This window comes from Emydura macquarii, unplaced genomic scaffold (genome assembly GCF_026122565.2).
Source record: "Emydura macquarii macquarii isolate MOO-44397 ecotype Brisbane River unplaced genomic scaffold, CSIRO-AGI_Emac_v2 contig_1119, whole genome shotgun sequence".
NCBI classification, from domain to species: Eukaryota; Metazoa; Chordata; order Testudines; family Chelidae; genus Emydura; species Emydura macquarii.
The window spans coordinates 10,710,676-10,731,693 of record NW_027131256.1 but is presented as its reverse complement, the minus strand read 5'-3'; the positions used below and the strand labels follow the sequence as shown (position 1 = coordinate 10,731,693).

Genomic DNA, 21,018 nt, shown 5'->3' with positions numbered 1-21,018 from the left:
CCTCCCACTCCGCTCATCTGTAAAATAAGTATATCACTACTTACCTAACTCACAGGAGAATTTAGAGGAGCTAAATAATATTTGTAAGAGTGCTTTGAAAGATAATACTTGACATCTTCAAAGTAACCAATTAGGAAACAAACAGTTAATGTTTCTTAACTTGGTACAATACCCCTACTAGTTAAAAGACTTTAAGCCAGGCACAGTTAATAAGTAGCCTTAAGAGCACTAGCAATTTAAGTTTCTAGAACAGTAACTGATGATCAGTCTATACAGACTGAGTGAATTAGTAGGCAAGACTCCCTTTTCTTGCTGTATGGAAGAGCACAATTTGACTCAGGAAATTCTTGACAATAGAAACACCCAACCTACCATTTTCAGGCAGGCTGGTGGAAAGCCCTGGTTCAACAGGTGGTTCCAAACAATCCAACAAACGATTCACTTTGTTGCGAAGCTCAATCAGCTCTCGACGGAGATATTTCACCTGATTGGATTCTAGAGGTCTTGGCTGCCCATTAACTATGAAACAAATCAAAGAAATGAACTCTGAGGGAATGTGGTAATATTTATTTGTGCAGACACAGGTTAAACAACTTTCTTACACAGTAGTATTCCTAGATGTGAAGCATAAAAAAAGAGCATCTCAGTCTCTCTTTTGTGGAGGGGAGTTTAAAAATCAAGTGTACTGTAGGTCATGAATGAAAACAAACTATGATTTTATGCTGGTCAATAATGCACGTTTACCACAACCCAATTTTGCACATTACTAGAGTTGTATGGAGAAGTCTGCATGCACCAGCCTGCAATATGCTTAGGTCAACCCAGAATTCACTCTGTTTCACTTACCAATTTTTTCTAATCTTTAAGTTGCAGCAATTTAAGTGTTAATTGTCAACAGCAGGTTAAAAAATGTTTAGTCATGTGTTTAAGTTGGCAATGTCCCTTAAAATAGTCAGGAATAGTTTAAGAAATGAAAACTAACATATGCTAATGTCTGTGCAAGAACCTGCATGTATGAAATGGTTTGTTAACACAATCTTTAAAATGTACTTTTTGAACAAAAAATATCTTCCACCACAATGATCTTATGTTTTTCCATCCACTTACGGTATGTCTACACAGAGATAAAAAAGCCACGGCATGCCCAGCTCAGCTGACTCAGGCTCACACTCCGAGGCTGAACAGTTGCTGCATACACGTTCAGGTTTGGACTGGAGCCTGAGCCCTGGGACCCTGCAAGGATGAAGGGCTCCAGCCCAAGCCTGAACATCTACAGAGCAATTTGTAGCCCTGCAGTCCAAGCCTCATGAGCCTGAGTCAACTGACCCAAGCCAGCCACAGCCATGCTGCAGGTCTTTTATTCCTGTGTATACATACCTTCTGGACACAAAAACTTCTTACATATGCTTGCCAGTCTCACAGTTTTACCTCTTAATTTAAGCCTAAACCATCATTGGAGAAGGCCTATTAACAGTGGAAGTGGAGGGAACTGCCAGCATCAGAGTATATATATATATATATATATGCACTGCCAGCATCAGAGTGGCTGCCCTGTGCGCTCAATTCACTTCCCACTATAATTCCTGAGCCGTGTGCATAGCACAACACAATTATCACAAATCAAACTGGAAAAGATATCTGCTTTGTGCTCTACAATAAAATTAATAAAAGGACAGAATGCACAAAGCCAGCACCACAGTAGTGCACAAAGGACTCATTACATCTCTTCATAGACGGGTGCTTACTACTACATGAGCGCTATATATCAGCCTAGTAATTGCCTGAATAGCGGTGTTTGGCTCAAAAGCCGCTCCTTAAAGGAACACTGTCAAATTGAAATCTATTCAATTTTTTAATAAGAAAATGAGTTTAAAATTTTTTGTATTATATCTGTCTAAATCCCCTTTTTATTTGTTTTATAACCATATTATCTGATTTTAAATGCTTCTTTCTCCCATGTTGCTGTGTGGAAGACGGACACAATCCAGGGAAAGTGAGTGGCGGTATGGGAAAAAACAATGACATTCCTTATACACAATGCTCTGTCAAATGAATTAAATAAAGCTGCAAAACTATTTCTCCTTCTAACCTATAGTTTCTGTAAGATCAGATGTCTCTTGTAACAGTAAGGAAAGATATTTGAGGCAGCAATGCAATTTTTAAATGTATGCCATCCTTTTAATTATAAACAGTCTTCATGGAAGGAAAAAAGTCACCAGCATATAGAATGATAAGGGAGGGCTCGTGTGTCCAAAGAAGGGAGTCTACTGCCTGAATTTTAAAAATAAAAAGTCAAATGATTGCAAAAACATCTCTACTTACCAAACAACGTCAGTTTAAGTATCCTACTGCATTGAATTGCAAAGGAAAGATCTGAGCTATCAAAAATTGTTATAAGATCTCCATCTGTAAAGAATTTTAAAAAATAGTTTAAAATATTTAACTAATTAATATTAGTGAATAAAAATATTGAACAGTAACACAAAAAGGCCCAATACCCATCTAGAATTCAAATGCCTGTTCAGAGTAAGATGTTTACCTTCTATAACTATAAACAATTTGTTAACCATGGTTTTAAAGCAACTTGAAATAGCTAGTTACATGTAACATTACAAACATGCTACCCAACTGAAACAATTATGGGCTAACATAAAAGCTTAAAATGCACAAATACGAATACATGAAGCATTTTTTAAAAATAACCTCATCCTTCCATAAGTCTGAATGACAGGACGAAAGAATTTATAATTTAAATCATATTAGAAAAAATATTCCTTCCATCCAAATTATGAGACTATTGAGGGATATTAATCAGAGAGAAGCATTTAAGAATTCACTAAGACAGCAGTTCCCAAACATTTTCTCTGCATGACCCCATTTTCAGATGTGTTGTTTCCCACTACCCCAGACAACATGGAAGATGCAGTTTTAAAATGGTGTCCTCCCTGCAGTGTGACCTCATACGCACTGTACATGCAAGGTCACGTCGCAAGGAAGATGCCATTTTGTTTTACACATACAGTGTGTGTGAGGTCATGCTGCATGGAGGGCGGCGGTTTGTAGGGCAAAATAGCATCCTCCTTGCCACGTGACCTCATGCATATGGTGCGTGTGAGGTCATGCTGTGTGTAGGACGCCATTTTACAAAATGGCCTCCTCTGCATGCTTAGGATTGCCATGACCCACAGTTTGGGAACTGCTCACTGAGGTAAGCTCTGTGGTTTGTTTGTTATTTTAAATCTCACACTAATTTTAGCATGTTCAAGCCAGTGACAACTTATATTTGTGGAATAATCCACTCTAGAAGGATATTCAAATGAGCTTTGTTTATTCCATAAACAAAGAAGTTTTATAGGCAATACATAAGGAAATTAACAAGATATGCATGAAGGAAAAGGAAGAGAAACTGGCAGAACTAACTAACTAAGGTGGAACTCAGACACCATACTTTTAGAAGGATTTTAAATTCCACATACAATCAACCTATCCTTGTAAATGTTTGCACAGAGGGTGGATGAGTAAGAGCTAGTGATTCACAAGGTCTATATAACCCAAAATGATTACTGCCACCTGGTACAATTACTACATGTCCATTTCAAAAGGCTCAAAACCATGCTCCAGAACTGCATTAAAAGTACACAGGTCTATCATGATCCTTTTCTGAGGCAGAAAATCCTTAATCTCAATAACCAGAGACTAGGTAAACCAAACCAAATTCTGTTTATTGCAAAAACAAAATGTCGTAAGTGAGAATTAGACAGGTGTAAATAATATAAGAAACTGCATTCTCTGAGCATCAGAGCGTAGAGCTGATCACCTCAGAGCAGCATCATTAACAGAAGGCACTATTACACTGACTTTCAAAAGGCTGAAGATCAAGAGCCTGAGGAAATGCATGATTAACATTCCAGGCATCTCATCAATAAAGTAATGGGAAGATTTGAAAGGATCATGGCACTCAGAACAACATCTGACATCTCTAAACCCAGAAGATTTCTGTAAAGCCTTACCCTCCCAATCATTTATTTCAACATGGAGGATCTCAATGCATTTCCTGATATTTGCCTTCACAACTACAAGAATAATCCTGAGATCTCAAACTTTTGGACAACCTTATCAAATGCTGAGTACTTTAAACTCTTATTAACACCCATAAGGATGTGAGGACACAACACCTCAGATTAACACCTTAGGAATTATAGCCTGCCCCAAGACATCACACATCAGTATCTTCTTCCACTCACAGATGGGGCATGAAACATACTTCTCCCTATTAGATAACTAATCCAATACTTAGGGTAATTGGCTAAACAAGTAACACTCACAGCAAGCAAAGACATTTATGAAACTAAATAAATTAAAGAAATCAGAAGAGCGGTCACATTTTAAAGAAACATTTTAATAAAATTCAGATTATTCAGCAAAAACAAACAAAATAACTTTCAAGATGACCGTGCACTCCCTGCTTTCTGAAAGGAAGGAAATAATTTGTAATTATAAACTGTTTTTCATCCAAAGATCTTGAAGTGTTTTGCAAGTACTAATTAAGCCTCACACGATCTGTTTCCAGATGAGGATATTGAGAGGCTGAGTGACATATTTAGGGTTACAGAGTAAGTTAGAGCTGGTAATAGAATGCTGCCCTGACTCCCAAATCCCCTCTCCTAATCATGCTTCCTCCACAAAGATCTCATTTGGAGCCGTTAGTGTATATATACACGAATACCCTACTCTACATTTTTGGATACTGTTTCTAAAAATTCAGGTATTTTTTATAGAACGACTAGGAATGGCCAACAATTAAGGGTGAAAATAATAATCCTAAACATCATTAACATTTTGATATATACTCTGAGTAAAGATGTGATTGCAAGCTGGAAAAAAAGCTTGAAAAGTGAAAGTTTGAATATTTAAATTTCTAGTTGAACCATCTTCTTACCAAAAAGGTAATACAGTACTAACTAGTGTCATAAAATCAAAGAAACGTAGGGCTGGAAGGAAGGGAGCTTGACAGGTCATTAAACCCAGCCCTCTGTGTTGAGGCAGGAACAAGAACGCCATCCCCAACAGATGTTTGTCCAACCTGTTCTTAAAAACTCCAATGATGGGGTTCCACAGCCTGCCTTGGAATCCTAACTATCATTATAGTTCGACAGCTTCTAATATCTGATCTAAATCTCCCTTGCTGCAGATTAAGCCCATTATCTCTTGTCCTACACAGCACAATAGAGAACGATTGATCACGGTCATCCGTATAACAACCCTTAACGTATCTGACAATTTATCAGGTTCCCCCCTGTCTTCTCGTCTCAAGGCTAAAAGCAATAGTGAAATGGGCTACCCCAGGTCCTTCTGTCCTCATAAAACCTTCTTTTTCTAAACCTTTTAGCATTTTTGCTGCTCTCCTCTGGACTCTCACCAGTTTATCTACATCCTTCCTAAAGTGTGGTGCTCAGAATTAGACAAAATACTCCAGTTGAGGCCTCAACCAGTGAAAGCAGGGTGGGACAATTACTTGTCGTGTCTTAGATAGAGCACTCCTGTTAATACATCCCAGAATGATGTCAACCTTTTCTCCAACTTCATCACACTGATGACTCATTCATTTTGCGATCAACTTTAAACCCAGAAACTTTTCAAAAGTACCACAAACTAGACAGTTATTCCCCATTTTGTAGTTTTGTATTTGATTTTTCTTTCCTAAGCATAGTACTTTGCACTTGTCTTCATCATCTTGTTGATTTCAGACCAATTTTCTAATTTGCCACCGTCATTTTGAATTCTAATCCTGTCCTCCAAAGTGCTTGCAACCTTTCCTAGTTCGGTGTCATCCACAAATTTTATAAGCACTCTCTCCATTCCATTATCCAAGTCATTCATGAAAACATGGAATATTACCAGACCCATAACTGACCCCTGTAGGATCCCACTAGATATGGCTTCCCAATTTGACAGCAAGCCATTGAGAATTACTCCGAGTAAGTCTTTCAACCAGTTGGACAGCCATTATAGACTGGATTCTGCGTAAAAGGGAGGAATTGGTTGAAAATCTGAAGGTGGAAGGAAATCTGGCTAGAAGTAATCCTGGACCAACAGATTTCATGATTCTAAGGAAAGGAAGAAGAGCAAGCAGCAGAACAAGAACGGTGAACTTTAGATTTTTTTGAAATCCACTGTCCTTATTCTGCTGCTCTCACTCCTTTCTTTCCTTAGGAATCAGGAAATCTATCGTTCCATTATCACTTCTAGCCAGATTGTCTTCCACCTTCAGATTCACAGCCAATTCCTCCCTGTTAGTCAGAATCAAGTCTATAACAACAGCTGTCCATCTAGTTACTTCCTCCACTTTATGAAATAAGACATTATCCCCAATACATTGAGAACTTATCTGGCAAAATAAAATTTCCAATATAACAAAATATAAGATTATAGCCTTTTCAGCCTTCAGATCTGTGACCACTTTCTAAAAAAAGTGACTGAATATCAGACCAACTTGTTTTGATATTTTCCCAAAACCATTAATTTTTGATAATTACCTTATATTTGGTCTCCAAAGGCTTTCATTCTTATTTTCCCGACTGCTGTTGGAGGGCTGCCAAAGATTTTAATATTCTACCATTAGCCCAAAGATACCCCACATATTTCTGGCAGGATGTAAAGAAAGGATGCTCTATGAGATCCCAAACATACTGTGTGCCACTGGGTATGTGTGGAGGGGGACTAGAGGCTACCTTCTGATGTCACTAGAAGATTCACAACTGGCCATGAGAGGAGTTGACAGTCCTAAGGAAAATACAACGAGTCTCCCTTGAACTGGTCATTTTCTTCTACTCCATCTGATTGTTTACTCAGTGTCAAAGGACACCACCCTCTATGGCACTGTCTTCTGTGCACAGAAAGAATAAGATTTCCACCACAAAAGTATTATGGTTTACTCCGTACAACAAAAAGTCACTTGGGGAAACACACAGGAGTTTACTGTAAAGACATAGCGGCATCAGGAACAGAGGGAGGTAAGGAGAAAAGACAACACCCATGTATGAAAGAAGACATAATTAAGAAAATATAAACATAACAGAATAACACAGTAATTTTCAAAAGTTAAACTGAAAGGAAAAAAAATCTCAATTGATCTCTTACCATAAGAAGCTGTCCCATTTTTAAAGGATGTAGATTACTAAGGATTCCTGCTCGTGTTGGGTCATCCTCCCCACCCTAGTTCTGAAAGAACTGCACAATCAGATTTCCAGTGAGCACTTATCTCTTCAGCATCCTGTGCTTCAAAGAAGGATTCTAGCCCATTTCACTACTGCCAGCATACAAACACCGCACAAGACAAGAGTGTAAGAGAAGCCATATTTGATTGGAGATCTATGAAAAAAATCTACAATCTCCTCCCAGTGTTCTCTCCACAGTGAAGGCAGAAATGTACTAGTGGGCATGAATTCTAAATTCCTCTCATTTTATCACATGAATAACTTTTAAACATATCAAGCTATACAGATGGTTTGCATGAATGAGGAGATTGGATGGTAAAGATTTTGCTTAGTCAAGTATCTCCCATTATTCAACCCAGATACAAAATGGATATTTTTAGAAAGATGTCACAATAAACAGATCAAGGATACAGTCTGAAAGATTTACTGTGGGATAAAGGCAAAAGAACATTGCAAAGATTAAAATTCATATTCAAGCCAAGTTATGTTCCCCTCTCTCCTGCCAGAGTGTTCCAGCCTCACAAGTGAACATATTTTATAACATTCAATGAATGTTTGATAAAATCATTCGCACGTGGTTATTCAAAACATTTGCGTGTGGAATAGCTCCTTTGCTAGATAGCCATTATCATCTATTGGGTAAATACATGTTTACAGGGATTAAAAATTCCACTTGTCTGTTCTGTCAGAACTGGTAGGCATTATGGACAATGAGTCAAGAGGAGTGAGCAAGAAAGGGGCAGTGAGGCCCAAGTGCCACTGTTTCATTAACAAGAAGAGGAGGGAATGAGGCAGGTTTCTGAACAGCTTCCAAGTCCTTGCTCCTTTCCTGGAGAAGAGTAGAGAGGGAGGGGCAGAGAGGCTGGTGCTACTTTTGCTTTTTCTGGATGGGAGGGAGGAAAAGTAACAGAGCTGTAAGGCCAATGAGGGAAGAAGTTCCAGGTGGGCCCTGAAAAGAGATAGGGAAAACCCAGTTTTTGTTAGGGTAGGAATGAACCCAGAATTCATTAAGGGCCTGATAACATTAACAGAGGAAATAGGAAAGAGGCCAGAAATCTTTTTTATTTATTCATAGATTCAAAGATTCTAATGCCAGAAGGGACCATTAAATGATGTAGTCTGATATCCTGTATATCATAGGCCATTAAATTTCACCCAGATAACTCTGTATGAAGCTCAATAACTAGTATTTGGCTAAAGCATATCTTCCACAAAGGCATCCAATCTTGATTTGAAGACATCAAGAGACTGAGAATAAACCACTTCCCTTGGTAGTTTCTTCCAGTGGTTAGGCACAAAGTTTTAACCGTGAAGGTGATTAATTTCTAAGGCTTGGTCTACGTTTACCCGGAGATTCGGCAGCAATCGACAGGAGTTATGCAAGCTACACAGAGAAAGTGGTTTTAGTACATCAGTTTCCTGATCAATTGAGCAGTTCTACACTGACTGCTCAGTCGATCCAGATAAGTCGATCTGATGGCGGCGACTTTGCCACCGTCAGTGTAGACATACTTTAGTATGAGTTTGTCTGGCTTCAGCTTCCAGCCATTAGTTCTTGTTATGCCTTTCTGTGCTAGATTAAAAGGCCCCTGAGTACCCAGTATTTTCTTCTCAATGAAAATACTTATACACCATAGTCAGAGTGTCATCCTCTTTTTTAATAAACTAAAACAGACTGAGCTCTGAATCCCTTACTATATGGCATTTTCTACATTACCTGAATGGCCCCTTTCTGTATCATCTCCTATTTTCCAACATCCTTTTTAAAACATGAAAAGCAGAAAGGCAAGTAGCATTCCAGTATGTGTCTCACTGATGCCACAGAGTTTTTTTTAAAACATCAGTTCACTACTCCTAGTCACTACCTCTGCTGTTTATACATCCAAGTATCACATTAGCTCTTTTTGCCAAACACTGGCAGCTCACGTTCAGTTGCTCATTTAAAAAACAAATTTTATCAGCAGTGATTTCACATTTACTCCCAGGTCATTATAAAAGTGCTGAACTACAGGTGGGCCTACTACCAATCCCTACAGGACCCCACTTGAAACAACTCCACTCAATGATAATTCCCCACTGACCATTCCTTTTATATAGATGTCAGCTAGCCAGTTCCTAATCTATTTGTCATGTGCTTTATTGATATCAGATAGTGATTTTTTTTTTAAAAAAGAGTGTTGTGTGGTATTGTCGAACACCTTACAAAATTCTAAGTATATTCCATCTACTGCAGTTACATGTTTCACTGATAAAAGTAATCTCAAAGAATAAAAATTATGTTTCTTTGACAAGATTTATATTCCATAAAACCATGCAGACTGGCATTAATCATATTCCTAATCTTTAATTCTTTACTAATTGAATCCCATATCAGTTTCTCCATCATTTTGCCCCACGCTTAGCTGAGGTTACCCAACCTATAGTTACCTGGGTCATACTGCTTGCCCTTTTTTAATACCGGCATAACATTAGCACTCTTCCAGTCTTCTGCAATTGCCACAGTATTCCAAGATTTATTAAAAATTAACATCAGCGGGCCAGAAATGATCTCAGAAAACTCTTTTACTACTCATGGGAGTGTGTTATGGAGCTCCACTGATTTAAAAATGTTTATCCCTAGCAGATATTATCTAACACCCTCTTAAATAACTAATGGACTGGAAAGTATTTCATCCTTATTTATATGAATACATCATCTTGTTTCTTTCCAAAAAGCAGCAAAAATATTTCTCAGTACTTCTGCCCTTTCTGGGACCTATACAACAGCTAGAATTTCTTTTTTCCTAATATACTTATTGTCCTTAGTCCTGCCAATCATGGATTGCCCCCTGATGTCTTTAGCTTCCCTTATCAATTTTCTACACTTCATAAATACTAATTTATACTGATTGCTACTTCCAATTTCTGCCTTCACTTCACCACTGAATCTAGATGGGCTTTTTGCCAAATTGTAGGATTTGGGCCATCTAATAAATTCTTCCTTGAGAACACCCAGTTTTCATTCACATTTTTCTATCTAATTTTTTCCTCCCAGTCAATTTCTCTCATAATTTTCCTCAGCTTTGGAAAATTAACCTTTTTAAAGTACCAAGTTTATCTATTACTGATTGGGACTGTCCTCTGTTTGCCTATATTGAATGTGATCAGGTCAATCACTTCTAGCACAGTGATTAATTCATTTTTATCTGTCATGAGGTCCAAAATAGAGTTTCCTCATGTTGGGTGCAAAACCTTGTGTGTTAGCCAACCATCTATAATTTTTAGAAATTCAGTGTTTTACTGCTGACTGCATGAGAAAGTACCCAAACCCAGAGCAAGAAGAAAGGAAGCAGTACAAGGGAATTAGAAGTTAGGGAAAACCCACGCCACTCTCTCTTTAAAGGCTGGGACAAGGACCCATGCAGGATAGGGTAGGGTAGGGCAGGTCAGGCCTTCCCTCTCTCTCAGCAAACTGCAATGAACAGGGAAAGAGGGCTGAGGACTCCTGATCCCAGATGAGAAAGACTCTGTCCTCTAGCCCAGCCCCAAGAGGAGGGCTATAAACTCCTGATCCAGGGAATGAACTGCTTGTACTCTAATCCAGTCAAAAGAAGGAGAAACTGTTTAATATGCTAACCCAACCCAAGAGTGCACTGGATTCCTGATCCAAGAAGGGAAAGTGTTTTTATTCTAAACACGCTGTGAGCTGGCACTGTGGATTCCTGATGCCGGGGGAAGAGGTTGTTTGAGTTGTAACCGAGCTCCAAGAAGAGGGTGATGCCCTACTACCCCCAGAAGCAGGAATCTGAATTGTGACCCAGCCAGGGAAGAGGGCTGTAAACTCCTGGTTCCTGCAAAACACAAAGAGTAGTTATTATCTGAACTCTCAGAACCCCAGAGGGCTATGAACTAAAAAGGTTTAAGAGGGAAACTGAGGCAGGGCATCATCTCAAGCCACATGAGGCACAATGAAGGAGTCCACCGTACAACAGTTTTCCTTTCCCTCCATTAAAGATACTTGAGGAGTAACCCACTCTGTTCTCTAGTTTGATTCAGTGATCCATCACTTGACCCCCACTAGTATCCCCTACTGGGCCTTGCTCATTAGTACACTGATCCATATGAATGCAACATCATATGGTTCTGGGTTATCAGTAACTAGCAACCCATGTTTTTTGCAAATACAAAAAAAAAAAAAAAAAAAACCCCGCAAAATGAAATTAAAAACTCACTCCACAGTGAGGGCTGCAGCAGGGCTGAATGCAGCTCCCTGCTCCAGGCTTCACAACGTGACACACAGGGTCACAGCACTACTCACTCAAACTTGGCCTAGCTGCCCCTCCCTCTGTCACAACTACGATCCCATATGCAAGGTGACACCCAGAACAGGGAGCCAGGCCTATGGGATGGAGTCGCTGCAGAATGAGCACTGCAGCACTGCACTGTAGTGGGGCTCTCTCTGTAACTCCCCCTTGGGCCTCCCATCCAATAGCAGGACCCCAACACCTCCTGCCACCCACAGAGATAAAATGGATAAAACAAAACACTGCATTCACACTACATTCACACTTCATTCACAAAAAAATACATTTCTATCAAAAAACATTTCTATCAATAATTTTAAAAACAGAAAATGGTGTCTTTAAGAGCAACAGCCCAGAATTTATTAATTGGGAAGGGCTGTTATGATTCATTAATTGGTGAATGTAGGAGAAGAGTTAATTAGTTGTGAGAGAAAAAAAGACTTTTCACGTGAGCAAAACAGAATATACTAACGTTATCCACTTTTACTTGGTTTTCACCCCTCTTTTTTGTAGTGCTTCCACCTGTGTGGCCATGACAGCATGTGCAAAACCTGAAAGCAATGCACCTGGAAGATATCTTCCCCTCCAACATCCCACTACATCAACGTGGCAGTTACTGCCCCCACTGGTTCAACATCTCAAAAAGGGGAGTGTATAAAATGTAAACAATGTATGCAGTGGAAAAGGCAAAAAGAAGCAAGGATTTTTCACATGTGAATTTCATTTTGAAAAGAAGTATTTTCCCTGCATATACCATCACTGTCTTCATTTAGACCCCTTTAAAAATGGTTCTAGCCTAAATCAAGAACAACTGTTTCATTGCATGATGCTGTTGTCACATTATTGGAAACTGAAATTATCTTCAGAGGAGTAGCTTAGCAACAAACATCTCCACAACTAAATAATTCACTGATGAAAGGTGCCTGCAGGTGGTTCATCTCAACACACAATATTAAAAGTAAGTTTACTATCAATCCTGCACTCAAGATCAGTGCTATACAGTTGTTCCCCCCCCCGACACAAAATACACGATTTATTGAATACTGATGTATCAGACTTTCATTTTTTAGGCTATACTTGTTGAGCACCCATGTAGGAGATATTTTGGGGGTATGTTAAATATATTTTAATTGTGTAACCTCTCTTCCCATGAATTCCAACAACCATGTTCAGTGAAATACTACTGAGAGGCACACTAACCTAAACTGGAAACTTCAGTTCCATTACTGCTAATAAGTAAGTCCTTAGGAAGTAATGGAATTCCTCTTAAGTTTTTCCCTGGAACGGTCCAGAGAATTTCCTTATTTTTTATAGGATGTGGCCCCTTTTCCTGTGGAGGAATTCACGTTTAGCTAATGCCCCAGAATTCTAATATATAAACGTGTTTGTTTGCATAGCAACAAAGGCAGAAAATGCCATGTGACCTTGAAACCTCAGAAAGGTATCCATTTTCAAAGTTGTTGGAACTGTTTTTGAAAGGCCACAAGGTTTTCTTCCAACAAAAGGCAGCTGCCACAGAGAAATCTAACATTATCCCTACACAAAAGGCCAGATTGAGTCAATGCTGATTTTTCCTCTAATTATCCTCAGCTCTGATGACAGGAAAATGGTCAGATGTGTAGACAGCACAAATATTGTATCAATATCAGCACCTTGCTGTAACAAAGAAGAGACTAAGGGAAGTTGGAGCCACGCATCTTTTTCTAACCTCCCGCTAATCTTTCAGGTACATGAGAAGATGCGTCAATATAGCCTCAACAGACAAAGCTTTTATAGATGGGATATATAAACTCTATATTATGAGATTGTTCCAAAGAACAGGAATATCCAGAAGCAATTTTCAAAAGGTGAATTTTATAGCAGTCTCACATAAATTGTATCTAATCAATACCATTAACAAGAAAACCCTACCTTCATCTTTATATTTTATTGTGACTTCATCATTGCTCAGAAGTTTTCCTCTGAAAACTCTCTGCATCATCAGCACTAGCTCATCGTAGGTGATGTCCTCATTATGAATAGGAATTCTCCTAATATCCTCCCCTAGCTGAGCTTTAATAATCAGCTTCCCACTTAAATCCAGTTGTCCGTTCATGGTGGACTCCGGATCTCCTATAGACCTATTAACAAAAAACATTTACACAACATCTTTTAGAAAATGATTTGTTTTACAACCACCACAGTCCTATACAATACACCGTTCTGTAGCTTTTGGGATTTCAGAAATGCTATTGTGAAAATGTGCTCTAGAGCAGGTTTCTTGGGCACATCTATGCAAAACTATATTCTCTTAATTGTTAATTTATCAACCATTTCACAAATGTTCAAACGAAAATGGAGCTTTACAAAATCAGATATTTTTAAAATCAATTCTCTCTCTGCTTTAAGCCAAATTTTAAAGTTCTGAGATGAAATATAGTCTTTTTACTGCCTGTGAAGTTTAGGAAATAATTACTTTTGTTCAAAATTTAGCTTTTACCATGTTATAATGTGTGCCTTCAAACAGATATATTTTCAGGTAAAATAATTTAGGGCTTGCATTTGACAGATCATGGAAGCTAAGTAGTACATGTAACATTGCAAAAGCACTTTGCCTTGATAAATAAAAAAGGCATGTGATCATCTCTCTAGCTATTTCTGTGGGAACCAAAAATATGGTATCAAACAGCCACAAATAATGCAAATAAAACGCAAAGCCACAATGCTTGTTATTGTTTTGGAGGGTTAAGGAGGTTTGGCAGAATGAAAGTTTGGTAGGAGAATCAAATTGGGACATGTCACTCTGGATGCAAGGGAAAAAGAGGAAAGGAGTCAACTAAACACTATTTTCATTAAAAGTGGCTAGATCACACTTAGGCTTTACTGCAAAACCACTAGTCTGATCCCTAATGCATGTGTCACATTTTAGGATGCAACCAATAAAGAGAAAACTACATCAAACCTATTTTTCACAAAGGGGCTTTTTAAATAAGCAAAAAATAACTCATTTAAGCTATTTTTAAATTTCAGTTTTGTTTTCAGCCATTCCCAAATTTGTTGAGGAGTTAAATAAATCTAGAGAGCTTTCTTACGAAGTTTTGAAGATTATAACTATTCCTATATTAAGAAAGCATTCTCCAAATCAGAAGTTGTAACTTTGATGAAAGTCTGGACTTTAACACTTCAGTTAATTTTTTTTTTTTAATTTCTATAAAAATTACAGTTTGAAAATTGCTACTTTGCCTGAAACACCAAATTTCAGAAAAACATCAATCAAATCCTCAGCAAGAAATGTTAACTAAAAAAAATGTACATAGTAGGAAAGGTTTTGTTTGCCAAAAAATATTTCATTACACCACTGTACAGAATAAGGTTTCTCCAGATAGGGGCGCAAAGGAAGCCTGGGAAAGAGGCCTTTGGAACTCTGTTCTTTTCTCTCCAGATCCTTGTACAGTGCCAGAGAACAGAAGGTGCTGGAGTGGGACAAAATAAGAAGGATTTCTTCATTATCCTGATACCTTCAGAGGAGACCTGTGAAGGTTCAGAAGTCAGGAAGGCTTACACTTCAAAAGCACCGCTGCCAAAGAGATAGGCAGACAGGAGGGTGCACTGAAGAAAGGGAGCATACTTGCGGTTTTTTTTAACCTTCCCAATTTCCTTTGAAAAATCATTTATAGTACATGCAGGGGAACAGATACACACTTTAAAAAAAAAAAAGGGGACATACTGTTTAAAGGGTATTTATCAGGAACTTGCTTAAGTTGATCAATTTAAAAAATTTTCAAGTTGAGAACATCTCTTTCAGCTTCACAGAACAATAAAAGTTTTTCGAATACCTTAAATGTTACATCTTGATGTTTCTCCACATATTTAGCCCCATGTTTTGATAAGAAACCAGAATATACTGCAATGCTATAACACAAGTTGGAGTGTTAAAGATTTAACTCAGGACTTCCATTCTTTTGTGATTTCATCTGAATCTAATTGGGTTTCCTATATAAAAGGCAGTAGTTGGGTTTTTTTGACTGTGTGCTTACCATATGGCGGCTTCCAAAGAAAAGAAAGACAAGCAGCTAGATTATAAGAGTCACTTTTTTGATAGTTCAGAAAAGGGAACAGGAAGTGGACAGTCAGAGAGTGAGCCACTATATTATACAGCCCTCTTCACTGCACAAAGAGTACCCTTCCAGATCAGATTTGTGACATACTGGCTGAGCAGCGTAGTGAAGTTTGTACTACAGCTATGGCGTTGTTCATGTTTTTTAGACAGAGGAATTTAGGCTCCAGAGCTTGTAAGATGTGATGAGTTACTGGAAAGAAGTATTATGAAAACTGTTTTTATGACATATCATCCATATCATCTCTAGATCTTACTTTACTTTCTTGCCACCAATATCTTTTTATTATAATAATTACCTTGTCTTGCAGATTTGCTGGACTGTTGATACGGTTCCCCACTTCACTTCCAGATGGCGTTCAGATGTCCCGCCATGCAATGCCAGAAGCAATGCTGATCAGTGATAGATTGTAGATAGGGCATGGAATCTGCATCAGAAAACCAAGAAAGGTTCTTCACTGCAGCTACATGCTTTTCATATTATGCAATTTGGCATATTACAGGGAAGAAAGAGAATGTACTTTAACAATTTCTTATATAAACGCTGAGTAACCGTGAAAATTGTAGTTCACTCATAACATTTTACCAGATTTCAGAATTTTGCTTGACAATTGCTATCAGCCAAGGGATCATCACCCAAAATACACATACACTGTTTAATCATCTGTTTTGGAAACCATCTTCTCAACATCCCAAAATAGGCTTTAAAACATTAAGTTTAAATTCTAGATTCATTTTGCAATATTATAGCTATGGTCTCAGCTTCCTGATTTGAGGCTGAAGCAGCTCTGACAAGTGGACATCCTCAGGGCAGCACCATGACAGGGATTCTCTGAGCAGAGAAATGCTAATGTCACTTTTCCACAGGAAAAAGAACCAAATTGGACAGGAAGAAACATAGGGCAATCACGGCCAGAGATCCATTGCCACTGAAAGGCAGATTGCTCTTCATAAAAAGGAACTAACGGAAAAAGAGAAAGGTTGGCAAAAGATTAATGCCTTCCTGGTCCCACTACCAGGAGACCTTTATTCCCTTATGGTAGACTTACTGCAGCTAGCCCTGCTCATGGGCTCCTTCCCTAAACGACAGATTTACAATTCCCCTTCTACAAAAATGCAACTGTTACAGGGGTGGAATAAAGCTACTGAAAGCTCCATGGTACTGCTGCTAGAAAAGGTTGAAGGGTAAATGATTTCTGCTACTGTGACAAGGAAAGGGTAATGAGACATTGTGTTCACTCCCCTAACTGAAGCTGAAGACAATTGTCCGCAGCCTTAACTCTCACCTCCCTGGCTGTCTCTATCTAGACACACAAGGAGCCAGCCAGAGGGATTGCAAATCCTAGCCCTATTAGTCAGTCAATGCTGGCTTCTTTGTACAGAGGAGAAAAGGGTGTGGGCAGGGTAGTGTCACTCCACACATTCCATTTAGCTTTGTAGTAGGGACTCCAGTTGTCTAGCCCTCATGCTGCTCTGAAAATGCTCCTTCATTATGTTAGAGCAGCAACAATGGCTCATGTTCCAAACTAGGAAGTGGAAGCAAGAACTATAAAAGTATTAAATTATCAAACTATCAAATTAACTTTTTTTAAATCAATTTTTGTTTTTTAAACTTTATTTTTTATATATATCTATATATATAAAAACAGTTTTGCCACAGTATTTGACAGGGAACAAACAATGCAAAAGCAGGACTGTCTGGTTTAAAACCAAATGTGTGGCCTGCTAGGGTGACTAGATAGTGAATCTGAAAAATCGGGACAAGGGGTGGAGGATAATAGGCATCTATATACGAAAAAGCCCCGAATATCAGGACTGTCCCTATACAATCGGGACATCTGGTCACCCTAGGCCTGCCTAATATTCTCACACTCACACTCACACCTCTGGGATGAGAATCACACTTTTACCTTAAAAGCAACCATAAGAATAGACTCTATAGCCTTGAATCCTACAATTGGCCAATTTCTACAGGCATGGATTTTGTTAGACACTCCAGGGCTAAAAATGGCATCCAGATACATGGAGTGCACCCTGCATACACTGTACTATACATACAACTATTGTAACATGCTTACATAAGCACTTTAGCTTATTTGCTAAGATTACTCATGGAAATCCACTTCATGTGCCTCAAGCAAAAAGACAGCAAAAAAAAGCTTCTAATTGCACTTTTGTCCAACTGTTCTCCACCCTGCATGAAGTAATTATACAGGTTTTAAAAGTAAGATCCTGATGATTACATCTGTTTAATTGTTACAGAAAATGATGCAAGGTATTTTATTGCTGATATGTACAGCATTCAGATACTGTGTTTTCTTCAGTGTGTCTATGATGTAGCTGAATCTCAGACTTCCTTTGAAACAGCTTTCCAATGAAGAAATGCTGATATGCTTCTGTTAGCGATAAACTGTTATCTCTGCTTTGTCTTAAGAATTCAAACATTCTAAATAAGATGATAAAATCATCACATTTGAATAAGGTAATTTTTCACCAAAAATCTGTTATTTCTCCATAATTTCTTATCATATTTGTTAATGACTCAAGGTGTGTTTTTAAAGAATTCTCCCTCCCTGATAGCTCATCTTCTGTTTGCATCTGGTAGTTAAACCCACGCTAAATTTGTGACCTCACAATCATTTCTATCGCAATAAACCAATGTCATAATCCTTTGACTTGGCTGCAGGATCATATAACAAGAGCAGAGCTAGGAGCAAGGGAACTCTGCTAAACAAAGCTTTAAAAGATAAATAAATCACTCTTTAGTTCAGGGGGAAAGTCTCTCCAACAAGAAGATAAAGCATGGCAGTAGCAGAGCAAAATGAATATGGGCTTTTCTATATATGAAATTTAACCCAGAGTAAGGTTGGGTGGGAGGGAGGGAAAAGAAGATTAGTCATTCCTTATTAACTATATATATGGACATTTATATTACAGAGTTATGTCCACACGACAGTGGCACAGTTATGGCACTGCAGCTGTGCCACAAAAGCACCAGAGCATAGATGTTTCCTACATCAATGGACAAGGATTTTTCTGTTGATATCGTTAATCCACCTTTCTGAGAGAGACACAGCCGCCCGCTACAGTGGGGATTAGGGTGACCTGTGTCACCCGGGGGAGGAGGGCAACTTTTTTTGCAACCCTGAGTGAAGTAACTGGGTCGAACCAATTTTTAGGTGTAAACCAGGCCCAGGAGTGCTTTATTCTGAATGAGCGGAATGCAGAGTGACTCAGGCCACACGGGAGCACAGCGGCACGCTTAGGCCACAAAACGAGAGTCCGCTCCTGGCGTTAATCAGGAATTGTGTATTTCGGGCCTGCTTGGGGGGGTTGGGGGGGTCTTAGCCTCCCTCGTCCGGGGGGGACGGGGTTGGCGGTAACACTCGTCCCCCTCCCCGTCTCCTCAGGATGGGGGGAACGGAGCCCAGGCTATTTGGGGGGATATTTGTCAGGGGTCTCTCCCCCCGCCCCGCCCCCCATGGGGAGGGGCCCGAGCCAGGTCCCCCCACCCCCGCCCGCGCATTCAGCCCGGGTCGCCGCCGGCTCTCGCCGACGAGGCCCCGCTCCCGCCCACTTACTCTGGCCTCTCCTCAGGCAGTGCGGCGGCGGGTGAAGGCCGCGGCTCCGGCCGGCCCGATCCCGACGCCGCCGCCCGTACGTGGCAGCAGCAATCGGAGACTCACTAGGCTGGGGACAGAGGAGGGGGAGGCTAGAATCGGCTGGTGCCACCGCAGCCGGGCCGTCGCGCAGGCGCACTCACTCACCCTGTACGCACCGAGGCTGACGCCAGCTCGCGCACTGAGGGAGGGAGGGAGCGAAACGCCGATGAACCGCGCCAGCCGGAGAAAAGACGGCCCCGTCCTCCCCCCGCCCCCAGGGAAGAGGCCGCGCGTGCGCACAGTCAATGATCTAGCACGGTCCCATTCACGGCGGAGCCGGCCTTAGCTGTACGCATGCGCCAGTAGAGCCGCGGGCGGGGCGGCGACGGCTGCAGGCGGCACCAGTGCGCATGCCTGGTGGTGACAGTGGCATTAGACATACCAACCCCGAGCCGGCCACGTCCACGGAGTCCAGTCAGTGCTGCGGCACGTATTGCGAGGAAGAGCAACGCCAGGTCACGCATGCGTCGTCGAGCGTTCTTTCTTGTGCTGAGTGGATGTTGCTGGCGCCTCACGCTCAGCTCGACTGGCTCCAGGAGCAGAACAGCGAGCGGGCACGGGGCGGGCAGTCAGCACCACGCAGCCAGACAAGGGACTGGGTAGGGGCAGGTGGCCTAGTCCCAGCAGCCACAGGGGCGGTGTAGCATGGCCCTACCCCCAGCCTAGCAAGGGTAGGTGCCCCATTGCACTGTGGAGCCTCGGTGCTGGGCGCTGTACAAACATGTCACAAAGAAACTGCTTACAGGGGGGAGGGCGGAGGCAGCCCCAGGTTGGGAAGGAGATAGGGCGGCCACTTGTTCATTCCTGGAATACCAGACGTTCCAGGAATGGTGTGTGATCCACCCCGCAAGTGTGACCTGCATGCACGGTGTGTGCAAGGTCACTCCAGCAGCAGGCAGAGCATGTTCTCCATTGTGTGCACCATCTGATACCAGACAAAACCACACCCAGTTTTATCTTCCTATTTGACAGGGAACAATCATTACAAAAGTAGGACTCTGGCTTAAAACCAAATGTGTGGCCTGCCTAGAAGGAGAGGCCGAAAGGTCTGTACCTGCGCTTGCCTCCCCGCAGCCCACTCCAGCATGCACAAGTTCACATTGGACAGAGCTCCCATAATATTTCCATTGCAGCGGCACTAGGCCACCTCCCCAGTTCTGCTGCACCTGCCATGGTATGTGACTCTAGTGCCATGGAGCAGGCACTTGCTACAGCAGCAGTTTTTTTTCTGTTGCTATAGTAAATACACCCCCTTGAGAGGCATTAGCTAGGTCAACGGAAAAAATTTTCTGTCAACCTAGCTGCATCTACAGTGGGATTTAGGTTGACTTAACAGCGCAAAGTGTGTGAAATTTTTCACAGCCCCGAGCTGTGTAACTAGGTTGTCCTAAGTTTTAGGTGTAGCTCCTGCTGAGAGCTGGCCAGGTCTAATAGCAAAACCCTGGTAGCAGTAGGGAGGCACTGGGACTGCAGGTCACTGAAATGGGAAGGAAGTAGAAAAAGAAAAAAAAAACGGAATTTGCTATAGATTTTCAATTCTAAATGTTACTTAATAAGAGAAGAGGATTAGTGCAGGAGGCTACCCCTGAAAAATAGTTAGAAAATATAGATTTCCAATACCAAACATAGGTCACACCTCTTGCATTATTCACCACCACCAGACAGACACACACTAGCTCTCTTCTACTCAGGCTCTCCTCTTTCCCTCCCTCATTTTTCTTATCTTTGATCAGGTAATTCACCCTTCCCCCAAAACTGGC

At 40.6% G+C, this 21,018-nt stretch overlaps 1 protein-coding gene across 4 annotated transcripts in view; it reads right to left on the bottom strand.

Moving 5' to 3' along the window:
- The window catches only part of TFG (trafficking from ER to golgi regulator), a 33,918-nt gene extending 14,416 nt beyond the window's left edge, over nt 1-19,502 (bottom strand). For 3 of the 4 annotated variants that reach the window (XM_067546155.1, XM_067546158.1, XM_067546159.1), the window contains exons 1-5: nt 19,178-19,355; nt 15,896-16,024; nt 13,412-13,620; nt 2,323-2,406; nt 373-519 (exon numbers count right to left, since the gene is read on the bottom strand). In XM_067546155.1, the coding sequence (XP_067402256.1) occupies nt 373-519; nt 2,323-2,406; nt 13,412-13,595 (415 nt within the window). In that variant the 5' untranslated portion in view covers nt 13,596-13,620; nt 15,896-16,024; nt 19,178-19,355. The other variant, XM_067546156.1, reaches the window with a different exon arrangement.
- Nucleotides 19,503-21,018: the final 1,516 nt, after the last annotated feature.